The sequence below is a fragment of the Athene noctua genome, chromosome 1, assembly GCF_965140245.1.
Source record: "Athene noctua chromosome 1, bAthNoc1.hap1.1, whole genome shotgun sequence".
Lineage (NCBI taxonomy): Eukaryota > Metazoa > Chordata > Aves > Strigiformes > Strigidae > Athene > Athene noctua.
Genome location: NC_134037.1, coordinates 98,507,020 through 98,522,813, shown reverse-complemented (window position 1 = coordinate 98,522,813; position 15,794 = coordinate 98,507,020). Strand labels below are relative to the sequence as shown.

Here is a 15,794-nt window from a genome sequence, read left to right as displayed (position 1 = left end):
TCAGGCTCAAAGACAATAAACAGCGCAGAAAAAAAAAAAAAAAAAAAAAAAATCCTTTCTCGTCCCGTGATTATTTTCATACAGACTCAGTTACGGGCTAATGCCGGAGGATGCGACCCAAGTTTCCAGACGATCGGGGGCGGGGGGGACCACGGACAGGCACGGACACACGGACACGGACACAGGCGGCCGCGCCCCGGGGGGCGTCAGCACAGCGCTAAGGATCGCGGCCGCCCGCGTCGCCCCGCGCCTGGCGGGGCCGCCCGCTCCCCGAGAGGAGCCGGCAGGCGCTGAGCAGGCGCCGGCGGCCCCCAGCGCGGCCGCCCCGCCGCTGGCCCACGCGTGGGGCGCCCCTCCCCGCCCCGCGGGGGGCCGCTCCCCGCCCCGCGCCCGGGCCGGCGCTTCCCCTGCGCGGCGCGGCGCGGCCGCGGCCGGGGGAAGGCGGCTCCCGCCGGGCCCAGCGCGGCGGCGGATGGCGGGGGGGCCGCGCCCGGCGGGGGCCGGCGGGGGCGCCCGCTGAGCGGCGGCGGCGGCGATGGCGGTGGCGGCGGCGGGGGGCCCGGCGCGGCGGGGCGCGCCCGCGGGGCCATGAGGGCGGGCTCCGGCCATGGCCCATGGCAGCGCGGCCGTCATGCTGAAGTGCGTGGTGGTGGGGGACGGCGCCGTGGGCAAGACGTGCCTGCTGATGAGCTACGCCAACGACGCCTTCCCCGAGGAGTACGTGCCCACCGTCTTCGACCACTACGCAGGTGAGCGGGCGGGGGGCCGGCACCCCACCGCCCGGCACCCTTCGCCCCTCCATCCCGCCGGCCCCCGGCCTTACCCCGCCGGGGCGGTTGGGGTGTCGGCCGGGGTTTGCTCCCCTTCTTCACCCGCGGGGTTTCTCCCCCTTCACCCGCTGTGTTTCTCCCCCCTCGCAGTCAGCGTTACCGTCGGGGGCAAGCAGTACCTGCTGGGGCTGTACGACACCGCCGGCCAGGTGAGTGCCGAGCGCTGCCCCCCCGCGACCCGACGCCCCCCACCCCCCCCTTTCCCCCTCCGGCCCCGCCGCGCTCCCGGCGCTGAAGTTATTCGCAGGGCTGCGGGCCGGGCCGGGTGATTCAGAAGCGGGTTGGCGGGGGGTGTGTGTGTGTGTTTGACAAAAACAGGCTTTAAAAGAAAACCATCGATCCAACCCTTATTCCCGCGGGCGGAGACGGGCTTTATTTTTAGCGGCGGGTGGCCGGCTGCGGGGGAGCTGCGGCCGGGGCATCGCCCGGGCCGGGCATCGCCCCCGTCAGCCCCCCCGGAGCGGGAGCGGTGACCTCCCGCCGGCCTCCGGGTGGGGAATGTGCCTCCCTTCGCCGGGAGGGAACTTGCTACCTCCGACGCGTCAGGTCGGGGAGAGACCCAGGCGGTGCCGCAGCTTGCCTTGTTTACGCGTTACTGCTCTTCGGTAGCCAGAAAGAGTTGTTCAACTTCAGGGCGGCAAATAATAAAATTTAACTCTCAGTCACTGCCTTTCAGATAACCTGGGTTTCTTCTGCTCCCCCAGACAATTCAAGTGATTGATTTGGTTAAGATTACTGCAGCCTGTTGTGAAAGATGCTCTGTCAGCTGGCATCTTAAGTAACTTTCATGATGGATAAAATGCTTGATGTTCGGCGGGTCACTGGTGTAGCAGCAGCTAAAGGGCTCCGTTATTCAAGTCACTTCTTGGTCAGCTTAACTTGCACAGCACCAGCTGCGGGCCGAGCACCGTCTTCTGGGTTAAAGTACTCCCAGCTCTCTGAAGATGCCTTATAGGAAACAAAATAGTTTGTGAAGTGCCTGACCCCTGGGAGGTGCTGGCGTCTCACAAGGAGGTGTGGAGCATAGGCGGAAACGCTGCATCGGTTTTTAAAAAGTTGTGTATTCCTTGTATTAAAACTTCTTGCAGTGTAAGCATGTGTTTTGGTCTCTCATGACCTCCGACATGCTTCCTTGTTGTAAAGAGCAACTAGTAAGATTATCTCGCTGGACTCGTGTACGCTGAAGCCATATTTTTTAACCATGTTATTCATATGTTTAATTGAACAACTGCTGCCTAAATGAGTGTACCTTTTCAGATCCGCATACAGCCTTAAGTAAGGGAAGCAGCATTTGACCAGTCTTCTGTACTTTTGTTAAGCCTAAAATCAGTAATAATGTTCATTCCATGAGAATTGTAGGAAACAGACCCATTTCCAGAAAGCTGATACATGAAGGGTGAGACTCTTCCCAAGAAGGCTGACTTCATGATTGTCATTGCACTGACGTAGACACAAACTAGTCAAATTTATGCCAACTAAGTGCATTTCTTATTGCTGTCATAGTCCTGTTTTTCAGTAGTAATTGGTTCAAAACACAGCTGGTAAAGTATTGCTTAAGTAGGTTACAAAATGAGGATCTAGTGCTCAGGCAAATAAAGCATTTGGTTAATATGCAACCATTTTCTTCTTTTTTTATAATGAGCACTGGAAACTGTGAAAGTGACCCTAGCGCTACTGTACATACGCATAGCTTATTTGTGGATGCCATCTCAAACTGCTTGTGCTGCCTTGTTGCTATTAATGGGAGCATGTGTTGTTAGCACTGTGTGGTTTTGTGGTATCCCCCCTCTGCCTGAACGTGCTGAGTACAAAACCGAATGACCTTTGGCCTCCTCAAGAACTAATAGGGTAAACTGGCCGGGTTGCAGCACACAGCAAGTGAAGGTATTCCTGTTATACTAAGAAAAACTTTGCAGTGTGAGATTTTCTATCCAGACCTGTCAAAAGTTGAGGTAAGCTTTTTTTTTTTGTTCCAAATTCTGAGAAGCTGAAATCTTAAATTTGAATTACAGAGCAGTTTCTGGTGTACCCAGGACCAGATCTTGCTGGCCTAATTCAGAGGAGCCTCTGGCTCACGTAGGGTGTTTTAATGAGGCTATCTTTACAAATTTATCTGGCCTTGGCAAAACCCCCCTTTTAGTCAGACCCGCTGATAAAAATCCTTACCATTATTCCCATCCCACTTCAGTGTGTTTGGGGAACTGTTGGGCATGTGAGGCTGCCCACGGGAGCCCCATTCCTACATCCAGAACAACTAAGGAGGGGAGTCTGCGTGAAGGTGCCAGTCCAGCAGTTTCATTCTTTCAGCTGCTTTGTCAGAGAGCGTGCTGACAAGCCCGTCTTTCCGCAGCTGTGCAATAACAGAAAGCTTACGTTAAAGCTTAAATGTATATAGTAAAGAACAGAAAAGATGTGTGTTGATGGTGCCTTCCCTGTGTTGAGGAAACAGTGAGCTGCATCTGGTACATGCCTGCTGCTTGCACAGACTTCTGTACGGCTCGGATTCTTTGCTTCTCAAAGTCGGGGTTTCTGTGCCAGCATACAGCAGTGCTTTTATTTCTAATTCTGTCACCCCCAGATAGTTTTACTGCAAAACAGTAGCCTGATAGTATAATTTTATCAAAACTTTACAGTACATGATCACTGTGGTATCTAAGCAGTTCACAGTCTTCAGCGTGTTTATCCTCCCAGCTCTGGACAGAGCACATAGGTACAATATACTGATCTCATTCTGAGGGGGTAAATGGAGGTTCGGGCAGTGACCTACTCCAATTCCATGCAGGAAGCCTATAGCAGAGCAAGGATTAAAGACAAAGACCTTTTGATTTCTAGATGGTGCACAGGAGGCTCATCACTCTGGAATACTAACTTAGCAACCTGTGGCTCTCTTTAACTTGCATGGTTATGTATTTAGCAACTTGTGACAGACTTCTCTGGCAGAGGAGTTGCAAGCTTTTGAGTTCATGGCATCCAGCATTCATTTCTAGCTCGTTTCCTCACAACACACAGGGACCATGTAGTAACTATACCAATGACCTAATGCCTCTTACCTTTGTGAGTTTAAAGTAGGTTGAGAAATACCTTCCCCCCCCCCCCCCCCTCCCCCCCCGTTTATATATAGCAGGGAAAAATGCCACTAGCGGTTCACAAACTTCAGTTTACATGCAGACAGACCTTCCGCCCTTTGGGTGTGTGTGAGTTCAGGCAGGCTTTTCTCCGGCTCAAAATACTGAGGCCCTGGTTCTGCAGAAAATAGCCAGTACAGCTGCTGGGCAGTGGAGGCTCTTGGAGCCTGTTTGGGTTTGCAGCTGTGGAGGCAGTCTCCCATGCCAGGGAAGCGGGTGGGAATTCGGTGCCGGTGGTGTCCGAGAGGACATTCCTCCAGCAATTCCTCCCAGAGGTGGAGCCAGCAGCAACTTTTAGCCTTGCTGCTGTACATAGCCATGCACTGAGAGTGGGTGGGCTTGGAGTGGGTCTTGGTTTCCCCAGGAAGATGAGAGCTGTGGAACCTACCTACGTACATCATCTGGAGCTGGGGAGCATCAGTGCACTGAAGTTTAAATGTGAGGTGCTTGTGCTACTGATGCTTGGATGCCTTTGGCTTTGCAGTAGTCTCTCCTGCTCTGCGAGACTGTGTGTCAGTACTGCTCTTCATTGAGCAGGGGAATGTGGCAAAATCACCCTGGGAAGAGAACCGTGGCTTCATCAGGGGTCTGTTATCTTCACTGTGTTGGAGTGCTTTTGAATTAGTGACAAGTGATTATAATTTTGCGCTTCCATAATACCAAAAATAATACTGTCAACTCTGATGATACTAAAACTTCTGGAGAAATGTCTGTAAGCACTAACAAAGAGGTGTGCAGTATATCCCTTTGCCATGTCCCAAATGATCAGGATAAGTGTGAGGACACGGAGTAGCTGTCTCTTGGGGAGTTTGCTCCGTATTGAAGGCTGCTGTTTAAAATGGCAGTTGGGGTCCATCCTCCTCTCAGTCCCTTTTGCTATGGGGTTTTCTGTCCATCGTGTCCCTTTCCTCCAGTATGTGCTCACCAGATAGAGGTGGAAGCTTTCCTCTGCTCCTGTGTCTTTGCTGTGAAGGACTGTCAGGACTTGGAGGGAGGATGGCGGGGATGCAGGAGCAGAGCCTGTGCTGCTCCTGCTGCCCTGGGAAGAGAGATGCTGAGGTATAGTGTGGCTGGCTGGTGCATGTTTGGCACCAAGCCAGCATCTGGGCAGTGCAGAGCTGGGTACAGAAGGAGCGGAGTGAATCTTATTATGGTGCAGTGCCTAATAATAACATCTGTATTGCTCAGCATCACTTACTGATATGATACTAGTATGGACTGGTTGGACAGAGCTGAGGTAAACTGTGTTCCTCGGCTTCCCGTTTCTATTTCTCTGTCTTAAAGGCCCTAATACGTGTAGGACAAGCTGTAGGTCTGATACAGTAAAGCTCTCGGTGCTTTCCCAACTGTCACCAAAACAATAGCCACAAAACATGCTAAGCACAAGAGCAGAACAAGCCACTTCTTGGTTCCTCTCAGCTCAGATACCAATGGCTACTCTGGTTGCAGCTGCAGCCATCTTAATTCAGATAGATACTCATTTTTTGGTTGTAAAGGAGGCCCTGATGTTAAAAGCAATTTTATATTGAAGTTGGTCAGGCTGTGAAGTGTGTAAAGCTAACTCAAACATTAGCAAGATCAGTGCCTCTGTTAAGGCCAGGTGTGAAAACAAACGGTTATAACTGTGAATGTGCCTGTGAGAAACAGGGGAGTGGAGGTGTAGTTATTAAAATGGGTGGTCACCAAACTTGTGGTTGCTATAACTAAAACAAGAAATAGCAGTAATCGTTGTACTCCTTGCTGACTTTGTCTCGGCTTTGGTAGGTAGCCCTGGTCTAGCTGGTACCACTTCAGTATCCTACTGAAAGGAGAGGCAGCTGCTAATCATTTTGGCTGGACTGGTGTAAAATAGAAATGTGCCTCCTCAGACCACATTACTTCTTCCTAGTTTCAGCCAGCACACAGCCATAGTGCCAACTGCAAGCCTGGAACATGCAAACATGGTCTCGCACAACACAAAGCCTGCCACCCTTTACTGTAGAGTTGTAGACAGCGAAACCTGTAACGTGATTTTGGCAGATCTAAAAATGAAATGTTAGCAATTAGCATCCTGTCCCCTTTCTGTCCCATCCCATCTGTCGTCCCCCCCCCCCCGTGCCTGCCTCCTCCCACATGCATTTTCCCTTGCTCCCTTTACGTTGTCCCAGCCGAGCTGGCAGCTGCTGGGAAGCTGCGAGCTCCTGAGCGCACTCCAGGCCCGTTGTGCTGGCCTATGTATAGCTCAGCCTCCGCTGAAGCTGCTCTGCTTCAGGGTGTTGCCAGCCACGTAGATTTAACAGCACTGCAGCAACAACTGGATGTATGCCGATAAAATAAAAATGTGGCTAGTTTCTCCCTTTGAAGTATAATTCTTTTCAGTGCAAAAGAATGAGGTGAAGTGCCCGAGCTTACAGTCTATGTGTCGACAGTTCTCTAGACAAGTGTTTAAGCAAAGACAGGCTTTCCCTTTAAAAGGGACTCACACCTTCAGATTTGCTTTTAAAAATGGCCTTCCAACAATAATAATCCCAGTGCAAAGCTTACATTCAAACGCCTCGTTGTGAGCTGTGACTCATACTTTGAAAGCGTCATAGCCTTCCTAGAAAGATAGGTAAGTATTGTTATTGCCATATGGGGAGTCTCAGGATGGGAGATGCTGCTCTGAGTTCCCAAAAGCATCCACTAAAATTTGTGTTGGAAACTCAAGACAGTTATGTTTCATTTTCAGAGTGTCAAAAGCCCCACAGCACTTCTGAATAGCGGCACTGAGTTATATTCAAATCAAATCTAAGGGATGTGTCTAAAAATGTATATCCAGAATGTCTTTGCCAAATTAAGTTAATGGCAGGCCAAAGAACCCAAAGCCAACCAAGTTTGAGAGGTTCTCAGAAACTTCAATTTTTGATATGTTAAAAGCACGTTTTTATGAAGACTACTAACCTAGAGAGACTCTTACTAAACATTGACTATGTGTTCAAGTAAAAATCTCTTCTTCCTGGATTAAGAGCTAGTAGATATCCTTTAGTTTGTGACAGAGTTCTCTCTGAATTTTACTAATTTATAATTTCTTTGAGGTACGATGGCATCTTTCAATGCTATTCAGACATCACCAGCTAAAAAGGTAACACTGAATACAAGCAATAATTATTGCTCTTCCAGCACGATGTTACTGCATATCCTCTTCCAGACTTCATTTTAAGATGGTGTGTGCACCTGCAGTCATTTGAGTATCATATAAACTACAGCTGTACTGCATGAGGCAAGAGTGATGGAATGGGACAACTGGGTAAGGTGGCATGAGCTGGCAGAGTTTTTCTGATAGAGAACATATGAGACATTCTTGGCAGGTCAGACTTCTTGACAAATCTGTTTCCTTTGCAAAGAGCTCTTTGTATTTTGGTAAATACAAAAAATATTAAAAAATGCACATTTTTCATTTATAACCTAACTCCTGATTCAGCCTCCAAACTACATCTTAAAACAAACTAAATATAATTTAGACTAGAGTACTGCCTCCATAGCGCAGACCTGCAATGCAAAAGGACTTCCAGCGTGTGTTAAAATCTGATCCAAAGCCCTGTGTTAGCAGGCACCCTATTGCTGATTTCAGTAAGCTTTGTTCCAGTTCCTTTATTGAGAACACATGGACAAAGTGGATGTAAAACTTACTTCAGCAATACTGAGGTTTTGTCAGTCCCGGGCATTCAAAATGATGAGTCAGCTATTCCTATCCACAGACACTACTACCTAAAAAACCTAGAAAATCAAAATGGTTTGAGACCTTCTCTTTTGTCTTTTGCTGGATGTGGGTTTTCTTTAAGCCTCTGGTCTTCATATATTCAAGTTTTCGCTGTATCTGTGGGGTACTAGAAATTTATCTTTCATTTAAAGGGGAAAAGGATGTGATTTTCTTTATATTATCATGAGACTCCAGGAACCTGGGCTTTAAGAAACAATATAAAGCACACTGATTCCAAATCCTGCAGTTTTACTGTGAATTATAAAAATCAACATTACTAAAAGGGATGCTTTGGGACAGAGCTTCAGGACTTATTTTAAACCTCCAAATCTCCAAATTAGCACTTATATTTCTAGCAAAACTGCCTCTTCTCTAATTAGAAAAAATGCAAAATGAGGTTAGAGAGGAGGCAAACTTTATCTTTTTACTGCTCTGTTCTGTGGGTTTATAAGCAGTCTATTGGTTTGGATTGGTGACTGGATGATTTGTGTCAAGAAAAATGTCTGAACGCTACAGGACAATTTCAGCAGTTCTGAAGATGTTGTGTCATTTTGACACGTTAGCAGGCTACTGTCTTCAGTTTGTTTTAATCTTGCTCTGTGCTGCATCCATGTGGCATGTGTGCAATAATTCTTTGCAGTCGCTGGCACTCACTGGTGTGTGTATAAAAATGGAGGTGGCAGCATTATTCTCCAGAGCAAAGGAACATCTACCAGCATCCTAGGTGAACTTAGTGCTTCAGCTGAATAAAACACAGACTGAAAGTTCCTCATGCAGCTTGCGCTCTAAATTAGATGTAGCCATGAATGCTGACAGGTCAGTAGGACTGAATGCTGATTCCTTATCGGTCTGATTTCCAGGTGGGATGCAGTGGTAGAGTCAGTAAGGGATGGATGCCAGGCGTGACCTGGGCTGCATCTTTAGTTATGACCAACAGATAGCCCAGCCACGGACAGTGAGATGGCTTGCATATTCCTCACTTAAGAAAAAACACAGGCAGTTTTTCAGCTGCCTTAACACCTGCTGCAGTGAAATTGTTGACTTGTTTTACCACGTTCTTTAGTGGAAGCTGTTAGCCCTGACAAATTGGGACCTGACATAAAACGAGGTGCAGAAGACTCTTAGGAACTCCTTTAATTCCAGAAGCTCTTTCACTGTGATGTGTTACTCAGTGTGCACATGATGGCACCAGTACTCTGGCACTTTGTCTTCTGAGGAGTTGTGTGATGGGAATTAATCTTGAGTCAGTGTGAAGGCTTAGTCTTCTATCTTAGAGCTGTTGCTCAACATTGGACTGAAGAATGTGCTTTTGGGGTTTATTTGTAAAAAGTGAAAGGGAATGGGGCACCTAACTGATCAGTCTGTCTTGCCTGGGCAGGATTTATATAGTTAGTAAATGAAAATATATGTCTGATATAATACGGATAACTATATTAAACCATCTCTATTCCATAGTCTGTTTTCGCTGTGAGAACATATTCATTGATGATCATATTCTCCTGTAAAGATAAAGTGAAAGAACTCATCTTTCCAAAGAGAAGGTTCTGTAGAGGATCTGACCAGTTTCCCTGTGCCAGGGAGAATTTTACATTTTTTCTTTCGATTGCCCATATCTGAAAGAATGGAAAATCCTGATTGTTCATGGCTGCGGTCACCAAAACTGGGGTGAACTCCTTTCCTGGAGAAAGTAGAAATCCTGTGTGGGAAGAGTGCTGTTCATAAGGTCACTGACAGTGAGAAAGCAAGCAGCACAGGAATGCACCACAGCCTTGTAATTTCTCACAGGTAAGGAGTGAAAGGGCTTGTCCATGGCAGTCTGCCATTTCTCAGGAGCTCCATGGTGGATAAGCAACTGGTGTAAGGTGTTTAAGTGAAACTGTGCTTGCTGATACTGTTTACAGACAGTTGAATCTATGTTCTGTTCTCACAGACACTAAAATAGTCTTACAGAGAAAATTCAGAGACTTCCACAGAAAACCGTGAAGAAGCCAGCAAGTTGAAGTTCCTGTAGTGATGGAGAGAAGAGAGGGAATGTTCTGTTGAGACTGTGTAGGAAAATAGTTTAGCATCACCACATGACAAGATGAAGGATTTGGACAGTATTTAATCCCACATTAAGACTGGAATCAATTGTGATCACTTAATACACAAAATTGCCTTTATTGAAGGAATATTCTTTTTTGTCTCTAATGCTCTAAAATCCATCTTACTAGGTTCTATCTTCCAGCTAGTTATTTCTCACTATACAGAAGAGCTTATTCAGACATGTAAGCAGCCACAGTGTCTTCAAATATGCCAGGAGGAAAGTTTTGTCAAAAAAATCGTAATTCACAAACCCTGGGCTTTTTCAGTGTATAATTCATACCTTCTATGAACAGTCCTCCTCACAGGAATTTAGAGATGGATTTAGATCAGCTTACTTCATTTTTAGAATACAATGGAAGAGCACTTAGCCTGCATTCTTGCAGCCTTTTCTTTAAATTAAAAATAGATGCTGGGCCCAAATCAGCAGCTTTTTGCACTCCCTGAGAAACCTTGTGAACAAGCCACAACAGGACGATTCTGCGTTCTTTAGCAATGCAAGCTATATCCCCAGAAGCCTGTGAAGAGACAGAGGGTCTGTAGGGCGCTTCTCGCCGGCAGCCAGGGAATAATCGCCATATCTTGTTTTCTGTGTTCAGAAGCTAGTGGCTACAGATGTAGACATCTGAAAAATCCAACTTAGCCATAGCGTAACAGGGCCTGGGGTTGCAGAATTGGACAAGCAGCGGTTTTATGGCAACATTGTGTTAGTCCAAATTGCAGCTTGCCCAATGGTTCAGCATTAGTGGTGCTTTGTGGGTGGTGGTGCCAGGAAGCCCCAGTGTCCTGGCAACGCTCCACCCTCCTTCCTTGCAAAGGGTCACACAGCCCGGACCGAAAAAATTCAGCAGAGTTTTTGTAGCCAGGGAAGCAATTTGTGCATGGCATGGGGCAGTACAGACCACTTCCCTCTCTCTCCTCCCCCACCCAGGCATCTCATAGAATCTGAAACCACAGGGTGATTCAGCGGGGTGAAGTCTTGTTTCCTGGTACGCTTCTGGAGCAGACAGTTGCTTTCGGAGGCTCAGCCTGGTGCTTATGGCAAAGCTGCAGATCAGCCTTTAATTCCAAATAACCTGGGGAAGATGGCAGGATGTGTCCACTGGGGTAACTATGAGCTGTTACTAAGTCCCTGCGGCACATGTTAGATACAACAGTCTTTATGGTTCACTTGTTATGTTTTCCGAAATACTACAGGGGGCCTTCTGAAACAGAAATTTATTTTCAGGGAGGAAAACTATGAAGAATGCTGTCTTGAAGGATAGCTTTGAAATGCACTTCAAAAATTAAAAGCATGGCAATTCATATTGAGAGAGGACTTTCGACAGTTGTTAGCAGGGCCTACTATGAAATGAGTTAAAACTTGGACTTTTAGCTGGGATTTTGCTTTGCAGAAACCAGCTAGTTACATATGTGTGCCTCACTGAGACCCTCTGAGCAGCAGTAGTGATTACCCTTCACTGCATGAAGGTTGGATTCCTCTAGCAACTCTGCCCGATGTCTATTTTTAGCTTCCCCTCTAAAAACAGATGGTTGGGAGTGAGAAACTCCTCTTATGATTGCTGTTGTAAGCTGTGAAAGCAACAGATGGTTGCTAACACAGAGATCACAAACCTAGAGTTGTTGAGTTCCAGTTTTTCTTCCAGTGGTGCAAACTTTATTTTGTTCCCTCCATCCACTTTATACCTTCTCAGCATAGAAAAGAAACAGGCTTATTCTTTTGTTTATGAGAGTATGTCAGTATGATATAACTGGAGATGTATTGTTAAAATTCCATTCCTAAGCTGCAAAACACAGAAAACTGCTTTGGTTCCTTCAGAGTACAAAACACTGGGCCTGGATTAAAACATAAGCATGACACACCCTGCTCAGGGCTCCTGCCACAACGTTAATGACAGCAGAATTTGGTTTCTCCTGTTTGCTTAAAGACACTAGCCCTCATATTTGCAAGGAGCAAAAATCAGACAAACAGATCTGGGTTAGCATCTTCTTCGCTACCTGCAACAGCAAATCTGAGGTGTGAATTTCCCCAAAGGTCTTGGTCAAGGCATGGGAAGGTATTGACTGCAAAGGCAACTCCTCTAATTGCCTTTCGTCTCCCCAGATTGAATAGAGAGACCCTAATACCATTCCAGAGGAGAAAGAGGCCTGTGGTCTCAGATTACTGAGAGAAGGGTTAAGGTCTTCTGTCCTTGTCACTTTAACTTGGGCAGGGAGGAGTGTCATACCGTAAGAGGGGAGCTACAGGGCTCCAGTACTAGGAGATCTCAGTATGCCTCAGTTTCCTAATATATGCAAGGAAATAATGCTTTCTGTGGGTCAGAAAGGTTGTCCAGAAATTACAAGAATTCACTCCGTCTTAGATTATATTTTAAAAAATATCCCACTGCACATAAGCTATGTACATCAAAGGCTTTTGGAGTGCTTTGCAAAGACTAATGCATTATTAAGATAGCAAACCCCTACGGATGGGAAGATGCAAGTAGAGAGAGGATAATAATTTGCTCAGGGCAACATATTGTGCTAGTGGCAGAGTTAGGAATACAGTTTGTGTGTTCTTAACTGCCTCTCGGCTGATATCTGTGGAATTGGGCAAAAGTATTACTTCAAAATCAATTGTACAACTTGAAATATGCCACTGCATTCTGCTTTTAGTCTGAGCAAACCCTTGAAATGAAGAAGAGCATAATGCTGCAGAACTGCAATATCATTCTTCAGTCTGCATACAGAAGGTTCCTCAAGACCTCTGTTTATGAGCGGGTAAATGCCAAGAAGAGAAATAGCCAAATTCTGGACACATTAAAACAAATCCACCTGAAAATCCAAAAAATACAGTGAAAATCAGTGATTCAGTATTCAGGTACAAGGCAGCAGAAGATCTCAGAGAGGCAGATTATTAGGTACTGTGACATGGAAAAAGAGACATAAAAGAGAGATTTTAAGGAGTTAAGATAAAGGCAATGCTAGACTTAGCTGCAGAGTATCAAAACTAGGGAGAAATGAAAATTTAAAAGAATTTTCCATTCTCCCATCTTAACCAAACCAAACAAACTCAAACAGTCCTTCCCAGTTTGTAGTTGATAAGCCAGGTCAAGTCATTAGTTCCTCCATCTCAACTCCTTCCTCACATTTGTTCTGTACTGGTAGCTGTCCTGGGTTACCAGAGATACTAGGTAACAGATGGACGGTGCTGCTGCAATGTTGTATCTTTTATAGGGATCATAGGTCTATATAACATTAATTAAGCCAACATACTTGCATCCAATTTGTTTAAAGTTATTACAGGTCTCATACTTTCAACATGTTTTTCTATCTGTATTCATCTGCTTCAGCAAACAGTGAACAACTTTGTTTAAAAGTCCAGAGTATGCTGGAGAATGAACCATTTCACTATCACAGCCTGGAGTTTTTGAGACTCATACTGCATATTTCGATCCTTAGTGGCTTTCTTGCCCATTTTACTCGCATTCTTAAAATATTACGTTTAAAGTCTTTAAATATTTTTAATGCCTAAATATACATGCAGTGCCTGCCCCAATTAGATTGGAAATCTAATAATTGCTGTACAATGTGGTATACATGAACTCAAATTGGAATTTATGTTGACTGGCTAGTATAATTAGATTTTGCCATTGCATTTAATTTTAAAATAAACCACATTTATTTCCCTTACACTAGATTCAGGAAATAAATTATAGTTGAAGCAGCCAGATTTTTCCAGGCTTCTCTAATATTCAGTCTAAATTAATTTGGTATTTCAGATTCTTCTACCAAGTGCAGCAGTTATTTAGGCCCAATACATCAGAGAAAGTTTTCAGGTTTGATTGATATTTCTGAGGAGCTGTCGGGTAGTGGAAGGAGTCTTTAAACACAGATGGCCTACTAGATGCTAGTAACATTTAAGCCATGGTCTCTCTTAGGAGGAACCAGGACCAGTGTAATCATGTAGTGGGAGGCTTTATTAGAATTACCTGCTATTATTAGTATCAATATGAACCTAATTTTCATAGCACAGACAAGGTTTAAAGGAGAGCCTGAAACCACTGACTCATTTCAAGCAGCAGGATTGGTGAGTATAGCCAAATTCTCTGTTTAAGTGTAAATGCGGTGAAGTCACTGTAGAGAATATCATGTATATCTTTGGCTGTGGTACATGATGTATCCAATCACACTGTACTTGCCTTCAGTTTAACTTCTTAATTACACAGAATGGACCCACAGCTTGCCCAGTGCAGATGGGACAGGGTGTAAATTAAAGGCATATAAATAGATGCAGGGGCAGGAAAGGAGTTCAGCAACGCACCCGCCTTAAAAAGCAGTAACATTGCTCACTCCCAGATGACTGCTGATGAATGTGTGGGAAGTAAGGTGCAGTACCAAGTTGTGGCTAAATGCACATGGATTTGTAGCTAATGGGATTTAAAAAGATAGTATCAAATTTTTGAAGTAAGCCATGCAACTGTAACTCAGCTTTGAGATCAGAAAATTATTAGAATTTGCTATGAACAAATGGTCCATATGTAATTTGAAATGGATTAACTAAAGAGATATTTTAAGGTCAATGGACTAGCAGTAATTTCTGGTGACAGTGAAATGTCTTCTGCATTCCAGCATTTAATGCAGACAGTATTCTAGTTATTGTAACCCAGATGCAAGATTTTTTGAAAATGTTGAGTGTAGTGAAGGCAGCTCTTTGGTGGCAGGAACAAATTATGACTTTAAACTAGATCTTTTTTTTTTAAGAAAAACTCTATTCAGTAGTACCCCACATACGATTTAGTGGAGCTGAATTTCAGCACAACTAACAGATCTGCCTGTGTGTTCTTTCACGCAGATTTTATACTCCAGGGTCCAGTGTAATTTGCAGCTGAGAAGTTTCTTTTGGGATTTTGATCTACACCCCAGAAAACAGAGTGGCAACCCTGAAACAGGATCTAACCATATTCAGTAGTAGAAGTGAAATGTAAAATACATGCTTTAAAGAAGAATTGAATGTTGAATAGTTTCAAGTTGGGAGAAATCTTGTGGTCACTTGCCGTTGTTCTTGTAGGGATTTTAACCTCCCGGGTATCTGCTGGGATCACAGCACAGCAGAGAGGGAACAATCCAGGAGGTTCCTGGAGTCTGTGGAGGAAAACTTCCTCACACAGCTGGTGAGTGAGCCGAGCAGGGAAGGTGCCTCCTGGACCTGCTTCTTGTGAACAGGGAAGAGCTTGTGGGGGAAGTAAAGGTTGGAGGTCATCTAGGGTGCAGTGATCATGAGATGACTGAGTTTTCAGTCCTTGGAGAAACAAAGAGAGGGGTTAGTAAACCTGCCACCTTAGACTTCTGGAGGGCAAACTCTGACCTGTTCAAAAGACTGATTGACAAAATCCCTTGGGAGGCTGCCCTGAAGGATATGGGAGTCCAGGAAGGCTGGACATACTTCAGGAGAGAAGTCTTAAATGCACAGGAGCAGGCTGTTCCCAGTGCTGAAAAACAAGCAGGCGGGAAAGGAGCCCGGCCTGGCTAAATAGGGACCTTTGGCTGGATCTCAAGAGCAAAAGGAGAATCTATTGCCTTTGGAAGAGGGGGCAGGTCTCTCTTGAAGACTGTAAAGATGTAGTGAAGCTATGCAGGGAGAACATTAGGAGAGCCAAAGCGCAGCTCAACTTGGCTACAGCTTTTAAGGATAACAAAAAAAGTATCTGTAAATTCATTAACAGCAAAAGGAGGATTAGGGAAAATCTCCCTCCTTTACTGGATGCAGAGGGAAACATGGTAACTAAGGATGAGGAAAAGGCTGAGGTGCTCAACGCCCACTTTGCCTCAGTCTTTAGCAGTGGAACTGGCTGTTCCCTGGACACCCAGCCTCATGAGCTGGGACATGGGGAGGAGAAGCAGATTGAGGTCAGCACAGTTGAAGAGGAGGTGGTCAGAGACCTGCTGCACCACTTGGATGCACACAAGTCTGTGGGACCGGATGGGTTACACCCAAGGGTGCTGAGGGAGTTGGCAGATGTGCTCGCCAAGCCACTGTCCATGGTTTACCTGAAGCCA

The 15,794-nt window shown here is 45.6% G+C and overlaps 1 protein-coding gene across 2 annotated transcripts in view; it reads left to right on the top strand.

The window, feature by feature from the left end:
- The first annotated feature begins 534 nt into the window (after positions 1–534).
- The window catches only part of RHOQ (ras homolog family member Q), a 26,974-nt gene continuing 11,714 nt past the window's right edge, over positions 535–15,794 (top strand). For both annotated transcript variants that reach the window (XM_074897077.1, XM_074897076.1), the window contains exons 1-2: positions 535–749; positions 921–979. In XM_074897077.1, coding sequence (XP_074753178.1) covers positions 608–749; positions 921–979 — 201 coding nt within the window. In that variant the 5' untranslated portion in view covers positions 535–607. The remainder of the gene's footprint in view (positions 750–920; positions 980–15,794) is intronic.